This window comes from Trifolium pratense, linkage group LG7, assembly GCF_020283565.1.
Source record: "Trifolium pratense cultivar HEN17-A07 linkage group LG7, ARS_RC_1.1, whole genome shotgun sequence".
NCBI classification, from domain to species: Eukaryota; Viridiplantae; Streptophyta; class Magnoliopsida; order Fabales; family Fabaceae; genus Trifolium; species Trifolium pratense.
This window is the reverse complement of record NC_060065.1, coordinates 44,799,043-44,825,141: the sequence shown is the minus strand read 5'-3', so window position 1 is coordinate 44,825,141 and position 26,099 is coordinate 44,799,043. Positions and strand designations below refer to the sequence as shown.

At 31.0% G+C, this 26,099-nt stretch overlaps 3 protein-coding genes and 1 non-coding gene across 20 annotated transcripts; 1 reads left to right on the top strand and 3 right to left on the bottom strand.

The window, feature by feature from the left end:
* The first annotated feature begins 383 nt into the window (after window positions 1–383).
* LOC123895244 (calcium-binding protein KRP1-like) lies at window positions 384–954 on the top strand. The gene has a single exon (XM_045945496.1). It carries the CDS (start codon window positions 474–476, stop codon window positions 819–821), a length of 348 nt encoding a protein of 115 aa, XP_045801452.1. The 5' UTR covers window positions 384–473; the 3' UTR covers window positions 822–954.
* Window positions 955–13,400: 12,446 nt separating this feature from the next.
* Window positions 13,401–13,474, bottom strand: TRNAT-AGU. The gene has a single exon. It is a non-coding gene; the product is annotated as a tRNA-Thr (tRNA).
* A 1,475-nt stretch (window positions 13,475–14,949) lies between these two features.
* On the bottom strand, window positions 14,950–15,282 carry LOC123896495. The gene has a single exon (XM_045946873.1). The coding sequence runs from the start codon at window positions 15,280–15,282 to the stop codon at window positions 14,950–14,952; it is 333 nt and encodes a 110-aa protein (XP_045802829.1).
* A 2,467-nt stretch (window positions 15,283–17,749) lies between these two features.
* LOC123895242 (BTB/POZ and MATH domain-containing protein 2-like) lies at window positions 17,750–21,660 on the bottom strand. 17 transcript variants are annotated; one of them, XM_045945484.1, is made up of 7 exons: window positions 21,361–21,660; window positions 21,136–21,149; window positions 20,723–20,783; window positions 20,536–20,636; window positions 19,818–19,831; window positions 18,688–19,522; window positions 17,750–18,161 (listed from the first exon to the last, which is right to left on the bottom strand). In XM_045945484.1, exons 6-7 carry the CDS (start codon window positions 18,986–18,988, stop codon window positions 17,971–17,973), a joined length of 492 nt encoding a protein of 163 aa, XP_045801440.1. In that variant the 5' UTR covers window positions 18,989–19,522; window positions 19,818–19,831; window positions 20,536–20,636; window positions 20,723–20,783; window positions 21,136–21,149; window positions 21,361–21,660; the 3' UTR covers window positions 17,750–17,970. The 17 variants fall into 17 exon arrangements, with proteins under 17 accessions (XP_045801440.1, XP_045801441.1, XP_045801445.1 ...); XM_045945485.1 differs by having other exon boundaries at window positions 18,688–19,193; XM_045945489.1 differs by having other exon boundaries at window positions 20,536–20,628.
* Between the last annotated feature and the right edge of the window lie 4,439 nt (window positions 21,661–26,099).

The window sequence follows — 26,099 nt, the reverse complement described above, 5'->3', positions numbered from 1 at the left end:
AATTTGTTTTCTCATAAACTACCTAGAAAAACTTATAATAATACATAAAAACTTATTTATTTGTATAAATTGTTTAAAATAAACTCAAAAATAAGTCAATTCAAACAGGCTGTACGAGTATGTTGTTTTTTAATGCTAGCTAATTAGGACGGTCATTTTTAGATCCAGTCATTTTTTTCAAAAATTATTTCTCTGTGTGTTGAGAATTATTTAATTTACATAATGATTTAAAGGAAACCTACATTTCAAAAAAGATATGGACGACCCTACATTTCCTTTATTTTGAAGGAAACCTTACATTTCCAACAACCAATTTGTACTATTGTTTCACTCAATTTAGAAAGTCCTCTCTTTTTGTATCCTATATAATGAGCAGCACAACTTAACACACCCTTCTAGCACAAGCTACCAATATATCTACTTTCACATTGTTACTAGGAACTTCTACTTGAAGTTTCACCCACAATTTCCACATGGAATTAAATTTTGGTATGGATTTTGAGGATTACTTTCCATCCATGATTGCACGTTTTGGAGCAGAAGGGTTTATAAATGAACTTTGCAACGGCTTTCGTTTGCTTATGGATGTGAACAAAGGTCTTATAACATTTGAGAGCTTGAAGATGAATTGTTCCATGCTTGGTTTGGAGGTTAGGGATGATGAGCTAGTTTGCATGCTAATGGAAGGTGATTTGGATGGAGATGGTGCTTTAAATCAAATGGAGTTTTGCATTCTCATGTTTAGGTTGAGTCCATGTTTAATGGGTGGACCTAAAATTTGCACTAGTACTCATCAAGGTGTGGATTCCATGTCAATGTGATGCAGCTCTTCTATCTAACTCTCCTTCTCATGGCTAATTTTTGTCTAAGATTTAATTCATATACATTGTCGGTCTAAAAATCTTTTACACTGTCAAATAATTATAATCGTCAAATATCAATTAAAACTTTTTTCTTTAATCGTAACTACTTAAATTTCACAAGATTGATTATAATTTATCGACAGTGTAAAACCTTTTTCTACTTCTAAATATTAAATCATTGGCTCTATTTCTCTTAATTTAAGAAGTAATTTTATAGCATGGTATCTTTTAAGAGAATCGAAAGTTACTATTACAAGTTTATTACTTGCTAGTATTATTGTAACTCTTTTTTAATAGTCTAATGATTAAACTCACATTTCAAATGTGAAAAAATATGAAATCTCAAGTAAACTCGAACCACCGCATAGTAGTACGTATTCTTGTAACTATATCCATTGAGTTGTACTTTCGGATGTATTATTGTAACTCTTGTTGATTAGTCTTTGTAATTTAATATGCTCCAAAAATATGTCTTTTTAACTTTCTATTTACGTTTCAAATGTATCCGTGGTTATAATTTTCCTTTTAAGCAAAATGCTAACTAATGTTTTTGATATAGAACTATCAAAACGGGCTACTCGACCCTAATAAATGGGTCATCTCTATGGGCCACGGCCTTTATTTGGCCGGCTTAAAAAGTTCTAAAAATATTCGGGCTCAAATTAAATCTTGTTTTGTTTTTTCTTGTCGGTGTAGTTTATTGTGTGTTTGATTTTCTAGCAATATAATTTTTACCTTTGATTTTATATATGTGGTAGTTTTCCGGTTATGTGTAGTTTTGTTATTTATTTGTATTATGATATTTTTCTTCGTATATTATATTATATTTATCATTTAAGAAAAATAACGAATGGCAATTAAGTATGTAAAAAAGTAATAAAAAAATCGAAAGAAGAAACTAAAGATCACATTAATTCTTGATCACAATCAAGAGTTGTCCCCATGTACTCTACATTGTCACTTAACAGTACATTATTTTCTTTCTCGAGTACTTTCAAGTTGAAGAGTATTAAGGAATCTATCACTTAGAATACTCCCAAAGAGAAAAAAGTTAACTTTAGAATCACTAAAAAAGAAAAGTTAAAGTGGGAGAAATGTGTAGCAACTTGAGTCTTCAATAGTAGTATTTAAGTTTTCTATTTGTAGTATCTAAAACTTGAGTCATATTGGATCATCAAGTCATGTGAAAAATGTTTCGAGGTAAAAATAATGGAATAAGTAAAAAATAATAATTTTTCTGTCTTAATTTCTAAGCAAAAAATAACTAATTTTTATTAATTATTTTTAAGATTTGTTTTACTTGTGCTCATGAAATTTATTGTAAATTGTTTTAATTTATTATCTCTCTTTTTTTCTCATATTCAATAGCCAATAAAAATTCATTTTACATCTTCTCATGAAATTTATTTCAAAAAAAACACAATAAATCATATTTCAAATTATTATATTTCACTTTTCTTAATAAAAATAAATTTTTTTACTTATAATATAGGACGGAGGGAATACTAACAATTGTATTTCCATGAATAGTTATCATCTCCAATATTGCTTAGGAGAAGGTTTTTTTTTTTTTTTTTTTGATAAGCTGCTTAGGAGAAGGTTAACATGTGCATATATTGCACATGTTATTATAGTTCCTTTAATGTGTGGGTGTGGAATTTTAGGTGGAGAAGAATTTTTTATCTAATGGAATTGTATAGCCTTTATTATATTCCTAGTTTCAGGATAGGCTCAACATTAAAATCATCAAGATAATCAATCGTGATAGGTCTCTAAAAATGTGTCATTTTTAGAAGAGTTCTATTTATTTTTTGGTACAACAAAAGGCTTCTAATTTACTAGCATTAAAGCTAAAATTAACAAAATCTCATGTAAAATTAATTTTACTTCAACAATGATCAAATAAATATTGAACTTGTTATCCATTAAAAAATAAATATTAAGCAAAATCAATTGCATTCATTTAATAAATACTCCCTCCGTCCCAATTTGATTGACACAGTTGACTGTCGTGCACTATTCACACATGTTACTTTGACCTTATTTTTTTACTAATAAACAAAAATAAATATTAGCATATAAGATGTTGTTTGATTTGTCTTGATGAGTATTTTAAATATCAAATTTTTATAATTTTTACTATTATAAAATTAAAACTATTAATCGTCAAAGTTATGCATCGACATGCGTGAAACGATCAACTGTGTCGATCAAATTGGGACAGAGGGAGTAGTTTTTTTTTTTAACATTCATTTAATAAAAGAAAAAAATCCATTTAATAAACAATTATATATATATATATATATATATATATATATATATATATATATATATATATATATATATATATATATATATATATATCCTTAAACGTGTTTAACATAAAATTTAAATATAAAATAGTAATATTTTTAGTGGCTAAAATTTTTAGCCTTTAAAATTAATAAATGGAGTGTTCGGAGGTCGATCTCCGACTTTTACATATAAAAATACAATGTCACAATCAATTAAATTAAGTTTACGGGAACATAAATATAATACTTTAATAAATTTAAAAAATAAATAAATAACTCAAACTAAATGTGTTTGAATCTCATAATGTGTTAGACTGGCCCCACTAATCTTGTTAGACTGGAGTACTAATTCTTGTGAGAAGTCGATCTGTGGCTTCTAAAAATCACACATGTACAGTATTTTCTTTTTTTGATGTCGACATGTATAATATCTTTCGAAACAAGCAAGAATAAATTAATTTGAATATATTTCGCAGCATTTAATATGTGGTCTAGTCAAAACATGGCGTTATCAAGAATAAGATTGGGGAACACGATAAAAGGAAAATTCCTAGAAGAAAATTATAAAAAAAGCTGGTGAATCTATCATGATAGAGAGTGGAGTCTAAAAGGAGATCTATGTAGCTAACATATTGGACCATTAATAATTGATTAATATAAGACTGGATGATAAGCTCCATGTATATAAGCTCTTGTCATTAAAAAAAAAAAATGTTCCATATTGTAACAGCCAAATAATGGTTACTATGTCACTGTCTTATTTATTTATTTTTTTACTTAAAAAACAATCTTTCTTATTATTAAATTTATAAAGTATACTCTACCAAAAATAAAAAAATAAAAAAATTTATAAAGTATATCAATCGAAATCATTACATATTCAAATTTGCTAAAAACTTAAAAAGATTAATCTGCGAACAAGCTCAGAGCATTCGAGTTAATAGCATAAAACGACCTAATGACAAATACTACAATTGATGCGACAAAATTGAAATGTCCTGAATAGTCAGTCTTATCTCCGAATCTGCAACGTTAAATATGCTAAAGTCATTAAACTTGCACCGAATTTTGATCGAAGCAAGTATGCAAATTTGAACAAAACAAATATCGTACTAAGACGAGAAATCAAAACAAACAACTCCATACGATGGGAGTAACAACATCGGACGAAGAAATCAAGAAAAAGATAATTCAAATGAAACCTACAAATATGTGAAAATTTCTTATTTAAATAAATCAAAAATAAAAAACGATCAAGATGGATGATTTTGTATTAACATTAACCCTAAATCTTTACTCTCTAATGGATGAAGAAGAAAAAGGTGGAAAAGGAATTAGGGTTTATGAATTGTGTGCCTTGGGAAACAGAAACTTACCATGTCACTGTATTAGTGATTTTACTTATTCAAGTATATATGTATTTGATCTCTAAAAAATAGTATTATTTATCACACTCTTTTTTGTATTATATCGTTTTCTCACTACAAGAAAAAATGGGATTTGCTACTACGGCATTTGTAGCTAATTCGTAGCTAATCTCTAGTAAAGCAGAGTTAGCTACCGATTTGTTGTGAATTAGCTGTCGTATAGGTCGTAGCTTGGATTGGGTGGCAAATCACCTATCAAAAAATTTTCTAGCTAATTTGCAACTAATATAAAGAATACCCTAGCTAGTTCCCAATTAATACCTAGTTAAATAATGTTCAAAAATTTGTGTTTCCTAACTAAATCGCTAGAATATTGTCACAATGATTTCACAATAAATCTGTTGGGGTTTTTATATGTTGGCTTCATTTTGTTAAAACAATGTTCTAGCAAGATGTTGGACCAGATGCTCCAACATTGGATACGACATCCAGTGTGCTCTGTTTTCGCGTTTCTTGAAAGGTCTATTTTCGCGTGAAATCTCTGAAAGATTTGATTGAAGAATTAATCCACGCATTTTTACTTGTGCGCCAAGTAGCACCTTTCCTGATGTTCTAGAAGGCGGCCATGACCTAGTTTTGTTTCTAAAACAAATCAACTATTTTAGGAAACAAAATATTTGATTCAAGAATATTCTTGCTGGAACTTTTGGACCAGCTGTGATTTGAAGTCCAAATTCAAGACCTAGTCGTGCTAAGCTCATACTATATAAAGAAAGGAGGAAAACCTAATTTCAACACACAGAAACCAAATCATAAACGTTCATCAAAGATGTAGTCTTTAGGGTTTCGTGTCTTGTAGCCACTCTCTATGAGAGTTTGTGTAAGTGAACCACTCGGGTTGTGAGATGGTGACTATAGGTAATGATTTGAGTATTGTACTTGGAGGAAGCTTGTAAGCAACTCCAAATTGTGAACTTAGTCAAGGGTGTTGGTTAGGTATTAGTTTTATGGGAGTGTGACTCCTTGCATATTGTTATCGATTGTAAACACATGTTGTGTTGATTGAGGTGAAGTGAGCAGAGGTTCTCATAACTAGGAATTCCTAGGTAGAAATTAGTACGGGTAGTGTCTAGGTGATAAGTCATAAACAGGGCGTTTATTGAAGGCTTTGAACTGGAACTATTATAGTGGATTTCCTTCCTGGATTGGTATCCCCTAGATTAGGTGACGTTGCACCGAACTGGATTAACAAATAACATGTGTTATTTACGTTCTGCACTTTATTATTAACTTGTCTGTACTGGTACGAGATGCTTTAACATCTGTCTCAACATCAGTATACTAACGCTCCTGACAGGTGTTGGAGCATCGTGTAGAACATCTTCTATTTTATTTTAACTTGTCTATTGTGTTATGTGTTGGTATGATGCTGGATCCTCAGACTCAACATTTGTCACCAGCCTGCCAGAATTTCAAAATCTCTAACTAAATATCCTAGCAATTTCGCAGTAATATCCAAGCTTTTCAACTTTTTTTTTATTTATTTTATATAATTACAAAAAACCTTCCTAATCAAAACTGATTAAATAATATTGTAAAGAATTAAGTACGTGAATAAAATGAGAAAAAAACCTAGAAAGCAATTTTAAAGTAATAATTACTGAGTATTGAACAAACTTAATTAAGCTAAAATTAAAATGTACCATCCTCAAGTACTCACTACTAAAATTCCTTGATTTAATCCATTCAATTGGATCTGTGAGCATCCAACAAAAAATACACACTCAATTGGACTTAGAACATTCAAAACTTACATAAAGTAAAATTTACAATGTCATCATATTCATACAAGACTCGGGTCTGCAATATGCGTTAATCTTTATTAGATTATGTCAAATAAGTTGTGTTAAGAGTGATCGACTTCTATTCATGTATAGTTTAGTTCATATCAAAGATCAAGATATACTATTACACTTTATGAAACCAAAATATCAGAAAACACTCCAGGAAACATACACAAAGCAATTTGGGAGTCAATGCTATCTCAGAAAATTATACGATTTTGCTAACAAATTATGCGCATACCTTCAACCACCTGACTACAGTTCCAGCGCCTTCTAAGCTTATTATACCCATCTAATCTAAAAATTGTTTCAATAAACAAAGGACAAATGAGAAAGAATTTCATTTCATCTTTTGCTTATAACCAGAAATTGCATGAGAAAATTATATTACCTTATCAGACAACAAACTAATCAGAAACATCTAGAAAACAACATGTATGAGTTCATAACAAAACATTTTTAATCAAGTTAGCACTTTATCCAATATAATAAGATTCCAGACAAATCCAAAATCATTTGATCATATAGATCATTTGTGTAAAATTGAAAGTTTATATCTTATAAATTTTTTGTGTAAAATTTCAGACAAATACAAAATCATTTGATATGCTATTGCGACACATAAAGATTAACGGCATATAAAAAAAAATACTCAAACCGTTAATTTTGATGTATCTCAATAACATATCAATGGATTTTGGATTTGTCTATATGATATAAACTTTCAATCCAACGGTGGATTTTATAAAAAATTTATCGGTTAAAAACGTTATTGAGAGGTGTAACATTTAGTGTCAAACTATTTGGTGTCATTTGATTCTGACTATATATATATATATATCACTTATCATCTGTAGTCATAACATAGCATCCTCCTCATAGACCGGATCCTAACTTCCATATCAAACTCACCTCATCAATAGCCTTGGTCCACTTAACCTTTTAATTTGATTCGGATGTCAGTTTTGATAAATGGTTTCAGCTCCCTCCGAATCGCAGTTGATATCGAAAATATTTAAAATCTGATGAAAAATGGTCTAATATCGTGCTACTATCGCATTGCTAATGTGGACCACGGTGTCACTTAAAAGTTGATACACATCATCAAATGAAAGCACAAGTTATCAAATTGAAAGAGGGAAAAAGATCATAGTAAGTGATTAATTGCTTCCATTGACAATCATTTAAAAGGTCTTTTAGACAAGAAAGTCCCACTTCTATTTTTGCATGTTTTTTTCTTATCGTATTCAAAAGGTCTTTTTCTGTGGTTCAACATTTAAAAGGTCTTTTATTTTTATTTTTATTTTTTAAAAGATCTTTTATTTGATACCATACAATGAAATTTGTTATATTTTGAGATATGAGCCATAAGAACAAGATATGATAAATTTAAGTCGAGGAAGTTATTTATTGAAAAAAGTGTTGAAAAAATTAAAAAAAGTGTAATCAAAATGTAATGTATTCAATCTCTCATTGATCAATGTTGTTGTTTCGACGCATCTTTAACACTTGTAGATATGTCTATATGTGCCTAATCAAAGTATAAGCAAAGAAAAAACAATTTTTTTGGGACATTTGTCCGACAAGTGTGGTACGAGTGTTTTACAGGTGTCGGACACCGATCAAAAGAGTGTCCAAGTAAAGGAAAAATTGAGTTTTTTTAGACACCAATATAAACTATCCGACACGTGTCATATGAGTGTCATACAAGTGTCGGGTACTGCGACATGCCAAATCATAAAAATATATGTACTTGGTAGATCTAGTGTCAAATCTATATGAATTTTGATTAAGCACTTTATCAGGGCAATTTTGGCCCACATACTTCTTTTTCTATATTTCCTATATTTCTAAGCAAAGCAAAAATATTGGCTATACATTCTTTTAACCACTTTACTAAGCAATTTTTCTACTTTTTAAACTCCAACTATATATGTTTCAAAAAAAAAAACCCAACTATATATGATAAATAGAAAATAGGAATACTGACAAATATGAATTTTTTTTACACTATTCTTCCCCCAAACCAACTGGCTTTCAAATATAGGAAATTTCTCTTTATTTTCGATGGGTGTGTTTGATATGCTAAAAAATAAAGAATTGGACAGAATAATATCTGTTGTACTATTTTTTATTTTAAACTGTTTCTGGTACTGGACAAACTGAGGGCCAAGAGACAAAACAAAAACTGAAATTTTTGTCCTCACAAAACCACGAGACAACTTTTTGTCTTCTACACAATTTGTTTAAAATACCAAAATAATCTTTTGTCCACAAAATATTGTACAACACAAAGTTTGTTCAATATCTTAAATATTTATCCTGTTTATTCTGTGTCCAATATTTATATTTTTCAGCGAATCCTATATCTCTTTCAGGCCCCCAAAATTTATTTATTTTTGCCCTTTAGAATTTGGTTCTTTTGTTAACTTTTAAGTGGGATTAGTTTGATTTTTATAGTCTCCATTTCATTGTATTTTTTACATTTATTAAAAAAAAGTATGTCACTTTAATATATTAGTTCCTCATGATTATCAATTTTATTGAGATATAATTGTATGTAAAAGTGTAAATAATTTTTATCAACACTAAATATCAATTAAACTCTAATTTGATTTCTATAAAAAAAATTAAATCAAATTAATAAATTATAAACTTAATTATTTTAAAAAGTTTTAGGTAAATATAACATTTTTTATTAAACTTACGCATTTCATTATATTTTTAATGATGGGCCGGCCGAAGCCTAATGGCTAGCGCCCAACCCATTTTTCACATTGGCCACATGGACTTAGGCCAAAAAAATCTGGTTGCATTTTGGCTAAATTTTTTGAGGCCCAATCCGTCAAAGCCCATGGACTAATAAATCGGACCATTAACCCGACCCAATTTTAAAAGCTCTAATCACCACGATTCACTAAAATTCTAACATACTCACCCACCATGATAACAAACCCGTTTTGAAAAGAAGAAACCAAGGAAAGGATATAACAGCTTCTTCAATCTTCAATCTATTTCATATCACATTAAATGATTAACCAAGCATGTCAATTTTTATATTTAATAATACACAAAATAGTACTCATAAACTAAATAGAAATGTAACTACATATGATTTCTTATAAACCCAAAACAGCTTCTTAAACTAAATATCCATCAGTTCTGAGAACAAAGTAACTACATATGATTTCTTATAACTGAAACTTGGGAATGCCAACAATAGAATGTCATCATCTAGTTCAAGAACCTCAATAGAATCCGAGCTTTAAGGGTCGCAGTACCAAGAAAATACTAAAATATGAAATCACATTCACAATTACAACTTCTCTGCATTTGCAACAACTTGCTAGGAAGCAAAACTTAACAATGATTGTTCTTACAGTAAAAACTCAAAACCCCGATTCCCCAATGATTGCTAGTTACATGCTATTCGTCAATCCTCGTATGAATTTAGAGCAATGAAATGAACAAAAAAATACAGAACAGTAGAACACTTATCAAATGATCATAACAAATCAACAACATTAAATCTGTTCCAATAATAATAACCTAATCTTATAATCATATTCTACTAAAGTTTACCAAAAAAATAAAACCTGAATCTAAATCTATTTCAAGGAGAAATCAGTACTATTTAGAGCTTGTTTTCATTATTGGCAAAAAACACTTGTGAGACTACTTAGCAGATCTTATGGAAAAAAACTTATAACATAAGCTATCCAATATAGTTTATGAAAACAGCTTATAGCTTATAGAAAGTGCCTATTTGGATTGGCTTATCTGAGCTTATCTACTAATACTATCATAAGTTTTGTGAGACTATTTGGGGGAACTTATGAAAACAACTTACAACAAATTTTATAAGTATTTTTCAACTTATTTTCATAAGTTCTCCAATATAACTTATGAAAACAGTTCATAGCATATATAAAAATAATTTATCTTTATTTTATCTTTTGCTATAAAAATAGCTTATCTAAGCCTATACATAAGTTATATTGGAGAACTTATGATAATAAGTTGCAGAACTTATGTAAGCCTATGCATAAGTGCCTATCATGATAAACATTTGTGCAATAAACTGTAAATGCGTCTTTATCCAAACAGGCCTATAGTTTAAGCACTTATGCTAATAACAAACAGGACATAGCTTCACAATCAACTTACCTCAAAACAAACAAAATCAATCACAAAGCACTCACACAATTCGCAAAATGAAAACAAACAAACTTTAAAGTATCTAAAATCACAAACCTCTGCTGAGTAAACCTTCATTATACTTTCGCAACATGTCATTAATTGGAATTCCTGAAGATCTTCCAAAAGCTATAGATTGCTTAAAGAAATAATTTGAGATGAAGAACTTGAGAAAGACCAAGTTATGTCTGAGATTACCAATTGAATATTTGAATAATGAAATATTTTTGTGCATCAAGAAGCATATTTTTCAAAAGTGTTAAAACATGGACAAATCTTATCAATTGTCTATTTCAATGATTGTTCGATCACTAGATATGAAGAAAAATCATTTCATACCTCCTGAAGAGGATGAAGAAATACTTTCTTTTTTGAAGAAGCTAAATTAGTCCACCCAAATTGGCACCAGAGAGAATCGAACATCAGACCTCGGGATGAAGAAATACTTAGTGCTAAAGTACCTTGTCTAAGTGACATTGGAGCACTAATTTACCTTGCTAATTATATATACACGTCATGATATTTTATTTTCTATTAATTTATTATTATCAAAATATAATTCTTCACATACACGAATACATTGGAACGAAGTCAAAAATATACTTTGTTACCTTAGAGGTAAATGGATATGAATTTGTTTTATTTAAAAGTACCAAAATTAGAATTAACAGATTGTGCAGATGCAGGTTATTTGTCAATAGCATATCATAAACATGTTACTTGTTTACATGTGGAAGTACAACAATTTCATGAAGATTTGTGAAACAAACGATCAAATCATGCAAAACTCTTAGCATTACATGAGGCTAGTCGAGAATATGTTTGGTTGAGGTCTCTAATTCAACACATACCGAAGAATTCGAAGAATGGTGATATAATTGCATTCAACAAATTCACTCATGTGATAATCTAGCAGGCCTTTTCACAAAGTCACTCCCAAGTAGAATTTTTTATCAACTGATGCAAAAGATTGGTCTTCATCATCTTAGAGATGGTTGTATGGTTGAGGGGAAGAAATACATATATCATGTAAAGGATGTTGTACTATTTTTCCTTCACTAGATTTTTTCCCATTGGGTTTTTTCTAGTAAGGTTTTAACGAGGCACATCCTCAATGGACATCCAAGGGGGAGTGTTATGAATAATAAGCCTTAGTGGATGTCCATCCTTATCTTTTCCTTGTCATATACCTCCCACTAGTGAAGTGGCCCTTAATTGTCTTTGGTCTTTCACTTCCTTCTTTGTATCCTATAAATAGAACTATTGTTTTGATGTAAATACACACATGTGAAGAGAATAATACAAAGCTTTTTTATCTTTATTCTCATATTCTATAGCCTTATATGTCTAACGCTAAAAGAATTGAGAGTTGGTGAGTTAGGGGAGTAAACCACCTATAATTAGTTTTTAAATAAGTTGATTCTTTTACTAATATTTCGAATTAATTATCATCTTTGTCAAAAATGTTTTTTCAATTTCATCCTTTTATGAACTATTTCACATATACTTTTAAATGAATTTTTATCTTCATTTACATTCTATCAAAATAGTCTCTCACAACTTACAAAAAAAAAAAAAAAAAATCTCTCACAATTTAAATTCAGAGCTAACTATATGTCATTTAATTGTGAGATGTCAACCAATCGATTTATTGGTTTAGTGGTGACTGACGCTAAACTTTGTAGGGAGCACCTTGGTTAGATTCTCGTAACTACGATCAAGTGGGGTTGAAACACTTGATGCGAGAACTAACCCCCTGACAAGATTAACTGGTGGTGAAAGTCAAAAACAATAAAATTATGAGATGTCATTATCGAATGTTGTTGATGACCATGAAATGCAAATTTTTAATTCATTTTTATTTGGAAATGATGTTCGGTGTGTATTACAAGTTGATCTTTTTTTTTTGAAGACGTATTACAAGTTGAATGAATGGTTGACTACTTGTTGGAACCTCTGAAAAGAAGAAAAAAAATAACAAGTAGGTGTCAACCTACACCAAATAAGCCAACAAACAAAATATCGACCACCAGCATCATGCCTCAGTCCCAAGTGTCAACAACATCAGAAAGCACCACACCTTCCACCAGCTTGACCAAGCCTTCCAGGACCAGGAGATCGCTCTCGCACGAAAGGTCGAACGATGTAAGTTCATATATAGCTCGAATGGTGTCAGTTCAAAGGTCACCCCTCTCAGAAAGAATTTTCCACTTTCACATACCAAGTAGAGTGTGGTTCATGAGATGGAGGTTTCTGACTCCCACACATTTGTCCACCACCCCCCCCCCCCCCCCCCCCCCCCCCCCCCCCACCCCCAAAAAAAAAAAATTAAAATAAAAAAAAGTCTTTGCAATTGAACTAATTGCTTCCACACTTTCCGTAGCATTCTCATGAAAGCATAAATATATGTACTGTACGAATTGAGAACTGACTTTAAGAGGACAACCTTGCGTCCAAAGCTCATGCACATCTTTTGTCACACATTACACTCGCGCATCATAACTTTGCTATTCACTTGCACTAATTAAGTTTCACCCTTATTAAAGATTACAGTTAAGTGGATTTAATTTTCTTAATTTCATATAAATTAGAAATGGTCACTTATGTCTACAAATTTTAGTTCAACTAGCAGAAATATCAAAATTGTTAAGTTTCCAATGAGTTGTCATTTCGTCTATCTACCCAAAAAAGAAAAAAAATGGTCGCTCATTAGACTAACTAGTAGCCAACTAGTCTACCCAAATAAGTTCAGGAACTCAAAAATAGTAACTATTTATTTCATATAAAAAGAGTTTTTTCTTTCTTTTCAAAAAGATACGTTAAAAATACTTATTATGCTTTCATTGAGAGTTGAACTCAAGACCTCCCGCTTACTAAACGGGTGCTCTAACCAACTGAGCTATGAAAGCTTATAGAAATATCGTAAATGTATAAATAATAAAGGAATTATGTTATTAAGATATAAGATCAAATATTATGAAGAAAAGTATTATTTTTAAAAGAGACATAAATAATACTTTTTAACATTCAAAAGTAATACTTAATTTTCTTAAATTATGGTCTCTTAATTAACCATACAAATCATTTGTTTTGGTTTAAATAAATAACCTTATAATTTAAAATGGAGTAATAGATATTACCTCATTTCCTTATTACAAGAGAGAAGTTATTTTTTAAATTCATTGAATAAACTTAAAATTTTGTCAAAAAAACTTAAAAAATAAAATTTCTCTTATAATAAGAAACGGAGGTAGTATATTTGTTAGTGGGTAGTGATTTTATTTGGTGTCTCGGGGATGGAATCAGAGCATATAATCTCTTCTCTAAGCCCTTTCCGAATCCGAAAGGCGAACAGCCCGCTTTGCAAGCAAATAGATAGCCCCCGCCCGTTTGAGTCATTGCGAGCCGGAAAGCGTACCGGGAGTTTAATGGCATTTGGTATAATATATTATTGGTATAGCACACAACTCTATGGATGATCTGGCGATCAAGGAATGATCAAATCTTTTCAGCTAAATCTCTGAAGGTAAAAGAGAAACGCGTAGTATATTCTATTAAAAAAAAAAATCTCTTCACTGCAAAAATGACAATAATATTATGTGGTAGAACTATTGGAAATGGTTTATTCTATAAATAGTTTGTCCACCCTTTGGATTGTATGATTAGCTAGGTAGATAAATTAATTTTAAATTTGATGTTTTCTCTTCCACCTCCCGTGAATTTTTTATACCCCCAATATTTTAATTTTGCCCTTGCAGAAAAATTCGGTTCGCAGAAACCGAATTATTACTGGTGCAAATTCAGAGTAAATTTCGGTTTTTAGAAACCGGAATTTGTTTTCAAGGCAAAAAAAACTTCGGTTTCTACGAACCGAAGTTTTTTCAAGGGCAAAATTGGAAATTCAAGGGGATAAAAGATTCACGGAAGGTGGGAAGAGAAAACATCTTTAAATTTTCATCATGTTTTAATTTTCTTGTTTTTCGTAGATGAAGTATCACTTGTACTAATCCTTAATAGTTGGGCCGAATACTACTTTTTTTTTCAACAAAAGAGCCCAATATTACGTGTACTCCTTCCATTATCAACAAAAAAAACTGTTTCATTTTAAAAACTAGATGGCTGCCCGTGCGTTGCACAGGTTCGGCGGAACATCATGTGTATATCAATCATGGATGCAACGTGCCAATGAAATTAGTCATAATCATATGGAAATCATTTGGGGGAGCATCATTATATATACCAATCATGGATACTATGAGCAAAGGAAATTAGTCATAAACATATGAGAATTAGGTAATTTAATTGTAATATCATTACCAAACAAATCAAAGCTCAATTGGATCATTCGAGTTAGAACCAACCCGAACATTCTTTTTGTTGTCGACTATCTTTCCTTCATAAGTTTATCAAATTTAGCCTGCCGAGCAACAAAAAATGACTCCCAAACAATAGCTTTCGCAGAACAATGGTTCTTCCACTGAATGCACGTCGGAGGTATCGGACAATCATCTTTCAACTTGACATAGATATAATGACCAGAGATAGCTCCAAGACAAATAATTAGTGAAGAAGGGTTAGATGATGGGATGCCACGCAATGGGAAAAATGTCTCCGATGCTCCTTGTTTCGTCAATTTCACGACAACTTTACCTAAAACAGTGGCTACAATATGCCTCATATCCGGAAACGTTAACCATTTTTCGATTAATGCAATCATGGATGTTGTTGATCATGGTAAATTAAACATAATTAAGTGGAAGTCTCAGTCATATCCAATCTTATAGTAGAGCCTTTAAAGACCCGTTAAATGTATAAAATTTAATTTTTACTTTTTTTGTGTGCAATTAATATGGTTCTAAAGGACAAACATCAATGATCCAAAAGAAGAAACAAACTTAAAAATCAAATCATAATAAGTACAATACAAAAGTGAACCACCCTATTGTTGGATGGTTCAGTGACATCGAATTTTATAGTAGAGTCTTCAAAGACCCGTGACATGTATAACATTAAATTTTTATCACTTTTTTGTGCAATTAATATGGTTCTAAAAGACAAATAGCAATGGGTCGGTGACATCGAATCGAATTTCATAGTAGAAGACAACAATTAAGGGGTGGCTTGATATAATAGAAATAGTTTGCAAGATTGTATTAGGATAGTTGTTTCATTTGATCTAATGCTTCGATCATCATATAGAAACATGATTATCATACCATTTATGTATCCATCCCCATGGTATAGATTGGTCTATCATATCATTCATGTATCCATGACCAATCAAGAAATCCTTCACCATGCATCTCATGTATGTCTATCCAACCAATTCACATTCACAAAGTCAATGTGTCATCATAGGTTTCTTGGAAATTGTTACTACTTAATTCACTTCTTTCACAAAGTCAACTATCACATTATGTAATCATTGTTCTTCTAAACTTTTTATTGACTGCCTATTTTCTTTCCAAATTAACAAATTTCACCTATTCTTCTATATCCACGTTTTAAGATCAAATCCCTTCATCCGTTGGGCAGAATTCACAATAACGGAAGTTTAAATTGGTAAGGCAAATGAAGAGGAAGCTTCGACATGTATATGATGGAAGTTGGACAGAGATTCATATTAATTACACATAATGATGTATGGATAAAGAAACACTACTATATGCAAGCAAGATGGTACTCTATATGGCGCAGATGTTAAGAAACTTTCCATTAGATGTTAATCTAAATAATACTCCCTCCGGTCCTTATTATAAGAAACACTTTGACAAAATCACACGGACCAAGGAAGCTAAATTTTCTCATTAATGATTCTAACATTTTATGTTATATTCCAAAACTAACCTTTGACTAGCATGGGAAATAGACTTCTCTAATTAATGCACTAGCATTATAATGAATTATTTGATTGTATTTAATAAGGGTACAAATGGAATTGTGTCAAAGTGTTTCTTATAAAAAAGACCAAATAAAAATTCCAAAGTGTTTCTTATAAAAAGGACCGGAGGGAGTACATAAGAATATTAATTATCAAATGTATTAAATGTATGGTTTAATAGGTAGATTGATTAAGGAGAAATGCTAGTTATAGCGAAATTTCTCTCACGAATAACCACGAATGATCTGGCAGACTGACACACCCCACTTGCACTATTTTATGGAATTAATTAATTCTGGTTTTTCTCTTACCTCCTTCGTCATCCACCGCTACCCAAACAACAACACCCCCTTCTCTCTTCTTTCATCCTTCTCTGCCAAATTTTTGGTTGGTTTGAACTGTCTCTTTCCTTGTTTTTCTCTCAATTGGATTTTATCCTTTTACCAAAGCAAATCCCACAGTGTTGTTCCTCTTACCTCTATTCATTGCCCCCCTCACCCTTTTTTTTTGTTACATTGATCCTTTGTCATTGTTGTTCCTCTTGGGAACAGGTTTATCTTCAAAGTATTTTTCCCTTTCAATATTTTTCTATTGGAGCTTCCCTCATTCCCTTTATCGAGCATAATGATGCGAATCGAGCTTTAATGAGTTCTAATATGCAACGTCAAGCAGTTCCTCTTTCTTGATCCGAAAAGTGCATTGTTTCAATAAAGTACAAAATCACAATTAATTTCATTCCAATTTCAGCTTGCAAGGTATTAAGATAGCAATAGCATTAACTAATTGCATAAAGGTTGTTGTTGAGAAATGGGTGATGAGTGATTGTGCTAATTCATGGAAATGGATTTACTTGGCAAATTTTTCCGTTGAATTTGTTCTTAGTGTTCTTTGAGTCATGTAGTTTTATACTCTGTTTCAATCACAACAAACAATGGAGTTTTTTCCCTCTGTTATCACACCTTCACATATGAAAAAATAGAATTCCTTTCCTTCTGATTTTAATACTACTAAAAAGGTGGGTCTACTCTATATAAACGCAAAAAAACAAAAAAAAATCAGAAGTGGGTCCCACCACTTCGTGGAATTTCGCGAAACAGTTTTCGCTATAAATAGCAGTTCTCTTGATTAAGTGTTGGCATTAACATTTTCTCATGTGGTGAAATGATGGTTTCCTTGGTAAACCGTGTAGAAGTAGTTAGCTAACATATCAATAGTAAATTTTTGCAAGCAAGCCATCTAATTCTAAACCATGGAAGCCAATTGGGCAAAAAGCATTTCAAATTTAATTGGAAGGGGAGAAAAATTTTCAAACTCTATATGCAGCGTGTATATTAGAGAACGTGAGAAACCTATCCAAGACAAACCTGATACAGCCACCAAACACATTACATTTACATCTAGACATGGACTAAGCTACGACAAATAAAAATTGCCACTAATCCTATAAATGATTGACATCTCCCTCTATCCATGGCTCACTGTAATCTTTGAATGTGAGTGGAACAGGGTTCTATGAAGACCTGGTCATTTTTCACAGTATATTCTTTGTTTCACCCGCCTTCCATTTAAATCGCTGCCATCAAGTATTGCTTCGTTCCTATGCTTGCACAGGAAGTCTGAATGCTCAGTAAATCTGGCCACATACTCCAAAAGCTCAGTCAAAACAGATGGACAACTTTCCTTCAAATACTCGAAACCATCCGTTTGCATCACAGCTGAAGAAAAGAAAGGAAACAAAATACATCAGTTTGATAATCATAGTTCCGGATGAAGAATAAATAGGTACAAACAATTCTTTTGCTGTCATTGTACCCATATAAATTTACCAAAGATGTGGGTAAAACTGTAAAGACCAACATCCTATACAGCATCATAATTAAAAGAGTTTAAAATTACAACCACATAAAATAAAAAAAACTAGTCACTAATCTTGATCTAACCTTTTCAAAAAACTAAACTTGATTTGCATAAACAAATTCGTTGTAGTATCATTTGTAAAACAAATACTAATAAAAAAAAGTTCCTTGATAATGCAAAAGCTTATGAATCACTAGTAGAGCATATTTTCATTCAAATTCAATCTGGAGGAAACATAATAGTGAACAACTAACATAAATGTCATTAATGAATTTAATTTCATTGATGCAACACACTGACTTTTCAGACCTTTGACTGTCCAATTTTTTTTCTTATTTGTTGCATCTGTGTGACAAAATAGAAGTTAAATTAACTAAAACACACCTCTGAGATTTTCAGGCCTTGCAATGAATTTCAGACAGACTGCTTTCAGCTGGAAACAATGGTTCTGCTCTGCCAAAGCTAAAGTTGTAGCCACAGTATTTATTGCAACATCTTCACATAAACTTGCTTCACACATCAGCCTAAGTCTATCTAAGCCATACCGATCAGCTGCTTCTAGCAGATGCTGAGCCATCAAGGTAGTTGCCCATTTTGAGTTAATCCCAGTAAGCTCTTGCATGTCAGGCAGTGAGTCCCAATATATAACATGAAGCAATGCCTGCAAATTAGAAAAATATGGCATAGCAATGCAGACAAGTTGCACATTCCATATGCATAACGTTAAGCTTCATAATAAGGTTTGGTGATGGAGGACTTGCAGAGTTCAAGATCCAAAAATTTGATAGCTAGATTATTGTGAATCATAATAGCAGGAATTGAATTTGTCGGAGCAGGGAGCAAACCATCAACAAATCTTAACTTACTCTTGGAAATTATTCACAGCTTTACTGAGCATACAAAAAGTCAGTAGTGTTTGTCATCAATAGGAAAAAAAGGGAAACAAAACCCCAAAGGAAATTTAAATCACCTCTATGACTTGTGATAAAAGACTATCAATCCCACCCAACACAAAAGGTCTTTACTGAGCATACAAAAAATCACCTTCAAGTGCACAAAAATAGAGATACTGAGAGTGCTTGAAAGGAAAATCATTAAGCAATTAACTGACCATATATATAAACTTGACTACTTCAAAACAAAGTAAATCATGTGAAATTAAAACCACCCCTTGTATTGTTGTCAAGCTTGTTGGCATTACACAGCTCTAGCAGAAATTCTAATTTGAGAGAAAATGAAGATCAACGCACAAAATTAATACAATAACCATATATATAATAACATTGCATAAAATCATAAACTAAAGAATTTCCACAAATCATGAGTACAATCAAATTAAAATCAAGATCTATACTTTTCATGAATGGGAAACCGAAAATAGTGAAAAATTGAAAAGAAGATGATGAACAAATCAGCAAGAATGATACAGGAAAAATAGAAGAAAAACCAGCAAAGAAACAGAAAAACATAAACCAAACCTAAGATTGAGAACCCAAAAATTGAAACTGACCTACCTCTTTCACAGAGCCTGCAAAAAACCAACACAAAAAGCCAATTAGAGAGATGAATATTCACAAATTGAGAACATGAGTAGTGTCATAACATAGCAAAGATTTAATTCTTTGAATAGGTGAACCAATTAAGTATTGTATATTAAAGCATTCAAAATCATAAGAGAGCATGCCATATGGAAAATGAAGGGTTAGAAGAAGATAGTTTTGAGATAGGATATACAAAACGCATATAGAAAAGAAAATTAGTAAAGTGGTGTATTCGATCAATGAGAAAATATGTGTGGATTAGTGAAGGAGTTATGCAAAAATATAGGATTGGATGATCAATACTTCCTAAAAAGTAGCCATGATAATGTAGCCATCCCTATAAAATAGTAGTAACCATAAATATCTATCCCCCTCCCCTAAAAGTAGCAATTATGATTCACCAACATGGGTTCCAAATTTATCTGCATAGCTTCAGTGTCTATGGCTGCTTAGTTTTTTTTTTTTTTTAATCCTAGGCTTTTTTCTCTTAGAATTGTTATGTGTTGGATATGTGTTTTAGGTAATTCCTATGTATCAATTGTCTCGATATAACTATAATTGATTGCAATTCACATCAAATAGATGAAAACTCAGGAACATTAAGAACATATAATACATGTGCTAAATGCTAATTAAATTCGCAAATAAAAAAAAAAGATCATAATGTAAAAGATGCAAGAAGAGAAACTACCTCTTATAACAGATGATCAAAACCTTCAAGCTAAATCAAAATCCATCCTTTATCTGCAAAATGCTGCATGAAGCAAGTCTTGTGCAGTTCTTTCTAAAAACCTAAAAAATGATGTAAGGATATCATGTCCAATTAACAACATCAAGTGATTATTTAAAGAGAGATGTGGTGTTTATGAAATCTATACCTAAGTATAGCAGTTCTTGGCATCCTGCATTTTCCACGGTAAAACTGGCCTCCTAATAGTCCTGCAAAAACTTTAATAATACAACATCAACACACAAAATTACTAACATGACAGACAACACAAACAATCCAACCTCAAAATCAACACACAAAATTAATACAATAACCATATATATAATAACATTGCATAAAATCATAAACTAAAGTATTTCCACAAATTGTGAGTACAATCAAATTAAAATCAAGATCTATACTTTTCATGAATGGGAAACCGAAAATAGTGAAAAATTGAAAAGAAGATGATGAACAAATCAGCAAGAATGATACAGAAAAAATAGAAGAAAAACCAGTAAAGAAACAGAAAAACATAAACCAAACCTAAGATTGAGAACCCAAAAATTGAAACTGACCTACCTCTTTCATAGAGCCTGCAAAAAACCAACACAGAAAGCCAATTAGAGAGATGAATATTCAAAAATTGAGAAAGATGAAATCAAGAAGATGAATTTCGAGATACATCACCATCCACCCTAACCACCACACATCACCACCACCTCCAATCTTCAACCATCCTCACCAACAAAAAAAAGCAACAGAAAAAAAAAGCAAATAAACAGAGTATAGAAAGTAAGATCGAACCAGAGAAAAGAAGGAGAAAGAAGCTCCGTCACTGCCGTCACCGCCGTGTTACCGTGAAACGCCACCGGAACTCTTTATCTCGGTCGGAACACTCTCTTCCTCGGCCGAAACTCTTTGTCTCCCGCCGGCAAATCTTCTCTCTCGGCCACTCCCTCACAGGTGGTGGTGGTGGCGGTGGTTGTTGTTGTGATTGTGAAGGACAAGATGGAAAGGGCGAGAGAAAGAGTTTGAGAATGTTGAGGGTATATGATTGAGGAATAGATAGATTCCACTGTGGACTGAACCTCTGTCCTCATTCACTTAGTTTACTTGCTTCACTTAGTTTATTTGCTGTCATCTTGTGTTTAGTGGAGCTCTCCAATTGGTGCAAAGAGAGGTCCAATATAATTGATGCAGACTACCATATGTCACTTAGTTTACTTGCTGTCATCTTGTGTTTAGTGGAGCTCTCCAATTGGTGCAAGGAGAGGTCCAATATAATTGATGCAGACTACTATATGTTGGCAAGATACAATTGGACATTATGCAAATGTGTAGAGCACCAATTGGCTAATAAATTAGGGTTTCATTAGGGTTTTGGATTTGGGTCTCAAACTCCACCATTCTTTAGTATAATAGGAAATAGGATAGGATAGGATAGGATAGGATAGGATAATCTTGTAAATAAATATATCAAAACAAACTTTTAAGATTAACGAGAAGAGACAAAATTATATCACTTTGGATTTCCATTTCCAGTTTTATGTTTCTAATACAAAATATTACCATTGTCAAATTAAAAAAAAAATATACAAAATATTACCTTTTCCACTTTATTTTATGTTTTTAAAATAAAAATATCTTCTTAAAATCAAACTTTACATAACATATATAAAAATAAAAAATTCCAATTCCAATCGGCTAATGTGCATGGAACCAAGAAGGGTGCATGACATTGATGATTGAATTTTCTGCTCATATTCGTTGTGACTTAAATTTAAATTCAAAATTCACTAGTCGATAATCTATGGACTTAATTTGAAATCAATACATTAGGTTAAAGTTGTTAATGAGTTTCATTTAGGACGAATTATTTGGGAGAACCTGAATTCGATTCCTGAAAACAAAAAATAAAATAAAAATTATATACACTAACGGTGTAAAAAATTTACACGCACATCAAATTAAATCACGATATGTCAACATTTGAAATGATTTCCTTATGGTAATTCTAGTCATTCTAATCACGAGGTTGATTTTTTATATAAGTGGCAAAAAAAAAAAAAATTGAACAACTAATATATTATTATTAATAATCGGTCTTTGTACAAAACGAACTGAGATCGGCAAAAACGAAACTACAAACAAAGCCGTCACATATAAGCGGAACACCGATGAATAAAGCCAACAACAGACACTACCTAGTAGAAGTTCACTATTAATCTCATTCTTAGAAGGATACTCCTCAGCCTCAGTACCACCAAAAACGACCACCAACCCGACCCATAAAGATGTCACTAGACTCTAACTCCCGATATCACCGGCAAATTGGTGCATTTTTTTATATCTAATCACTTAATCACAAACCGGACAATTAATCACTTAATGCATATATCTCTCTTGATTTAACATTTCTTTATCAAAAGAGAAACGTTTGAGAGAATGTTTATTACTACTATGTACCCTATTATTATACTGTAATGTTTATATCTTACTCCTGGCAGCAGATTTATAACACAACTCAAAACTGATAGAGATCAGAAAAAACAGATTTATAATTAATTGTGTTGTACTATGTATGAACTGTTAGTAAGAAAAGAGAACATAGGGAGAGATATTAGGGTGCAGTTTTACCTAAAGAAGATAGATTATAAAAAAAAGTTAAAAGATGGTCATAAGACAAAAAGATGAAGCACCAAATTCAAAAAAGAGATTATAATTAAAAAGCTACCACATCCATCCTTACTTCTACTGACACTTTCCATGGCTTCAAAACATACTAGTATAGCCTGTTTGCCGCAGCCAATCTGCCACACAACTCTCACTACATGGAAAAAGAAACTTTTCATGCATCTTGCTTGATGAATTAATTTTTCAATAAGTTTTAATTTTTAGGTGAATTTTTCAATACACATCTTATTTTAATATGTATCGGTATATTCGTTGAGATAAACAATTCTGATATGTTCATAAATAATGTTTATTAATTTTTTATATTAAATATTATTTGTGAATTTATAAAAATTATATGACTCAACGATATACCGATACGTATTCAAATAAGATATATATTGAAGTATTCACCTTAAAATATTTTATAACTTATTTATTTTCCCTATGCTTTCATACCCTTATTAGATACAAGATTCAAATGCCAATGTTGATAGGGGCTTTTAGCTTTGGGATCTACTATTTTGATGAATATTTTTCACTTTTTTGGAGCATTCTCTATAGGCATTACTTGACTCCCATAAACAGCATGGCAGGAGATGACAGCATTTGTTTCAGCACATAGAACATTTGAATTATCTCTAGAATAGAAATTACATCCTTCAAAATCAAATATTTTTTAATACATGTTGAAGTAAAATACAGTGATCAGAAGCTACAAAATGTTGACACTAGTATTAATTCTATGGAATGGAACAGTTGTTAGGGTTTAAATTCCACAAAGTTTATATTATTTATTTTATTTTATTTTTCGACTAATTACATTATTCTGTTGGTTCTTAGTTCTATGTATATATAGTTTTGGTTCGTGTTGGTGAGCTAAGAGACACCGAAAAAATTTAAGAAAAAAGTTTCGAGTTTGATTTTAGAAACTAATGTAATTATTAATTTTATTGATATTTGTCTATAAAAATGAAAAGTGGTTTTAGTTCTTGGTATTTATGGATATGTTAAATTTTTTTGAAACCAACATATTTTAAACACAATTGCGGAGATTATGGATCCGCATTTGCTACAATAGAAGTGCATGCAGTTATATACTGTAATTGTCTCGATCGTTTATTTTACATCAGACTATTTATATTACATATGCTCTAAAATAATCATGGCATTTGAGTGTAATCGGACGGTTAGTGCTCTAACTCCGTTGACGCAGTTACAACGTAAAATCTATTTCCGGAGATTATAATTAATTTCAAGAGGAGGCCATACATATATAAAAAGTATTGTTCTAAGTACTACTTTGAACAACAAAAGAAAATAAAAATGTACTTTGATCACAAAAACAACAATCAACAATAAATAAAAAAAAAAGATCAATATCCTCCAATAGGGTCCTCCAATATTTAGCTACCTAGTACTATTTTCTTAGGTCTATATATCAAAGTCTAAGTGATAGATCAAGTGAATCATAAGCCATGGAAGCATCTCCATAAGATGCAGCAGTGATAGAAGAAGATGCTTCACCAGAAGTAGCTGTTGGAAAAAAGTCCTTAGCAATAGTAGTAGTAGTAGTAGTAGAAGTGCTTTTTCCATCTTTTTCAGGGAAAAAATCATATTCCATGAAAATTCTTCCACTTCCAAATGAAGAATTTCCCTTCCTATGAACAGCTACAACCTCCACACACTAAACAAAACAAAAACACACACAATCAATTTTTTAACCTACCAATAATTTCATTTCCAAATAATCTACCACCTAAACATATAAAAAAATGATTAGAGAAAAGTGGAAACTATTACATTATGATCATAAAAGAAAAAGTTAATTAATTAATTGGAACAAATAAATTAAGTTAAATTAATTTAAAAATTAAATTCACCCTTTTTTTTTAGCATAAGCACAATGAAATTAGAAATTAGTACTAATTAATGAACTAAAAATGTGAATCTACCTCATCATGATTTTGAGTTGGATAATAAGCAGAAACAGAAGAATTAGGTTGAGGCATGAATCCTAGAAAACCATGATGAGGATTCCAAATCTCCAATGGCATCTCTCTCTTTGCATAACTTGCTCCTCTCATCATTATATTTTCTTCATTCAAACGAGTTTTCTAAAACAACAAAATCACATTAATAAATTAAAAAAAAAAAAACAACAAATTAACATTAAAATCAACAAAAAATAGTGAAACATAAAATAAATTTAAAATATCAAACTATTCATCAGAAAACCATAAATAAAAAAAAAAAAACATAAACAACAAAAAGTAGCCAAGTTTCATCATAAATTAAATAATTAATAATCCATCAAATTAACATTAAAATCAACAAAAAATAGTGGAATGGAACATAAAATAAATTTAAAAAATCAAACTATTCATCAGAAAATTAACAAAAAGTAAGGGAACATTAAATAACAAAAAAATCAAATTTTTCATTAAAAAAACCAACAAAAAGTGTAGTTTGATCATAAATTAAATAATTAATAATCTATCATCTATCTATTTTGTTTTTTTTCTTCTGAAAATCTATTAATTTACTTAAATTTATTTCAATACTACCTTGAGACAAAGATCAAGAGATTGATGATGATTCAGATTTGGAATTGAAGAGTTCTCAAAAGGGTTTTTAACAAACCAACCATAACCATCAGAAGAAGATGAAGAAGTAAAACCACTTTTGTTGTTTCCAACAAAAGAAGCAAAACCATTAGAAGAGTTATTTAGAAGAGATTGATGATGATGATGATTCAGATTTGGGATTGAAGAGAGTTCTTTAGAAGAGTTATTGTTTCTACCAAACCAACCATAACCATTAGAAGATGAAGAAGAAGAAGAAGCTCCAACACCAAATCCACTTTTGTT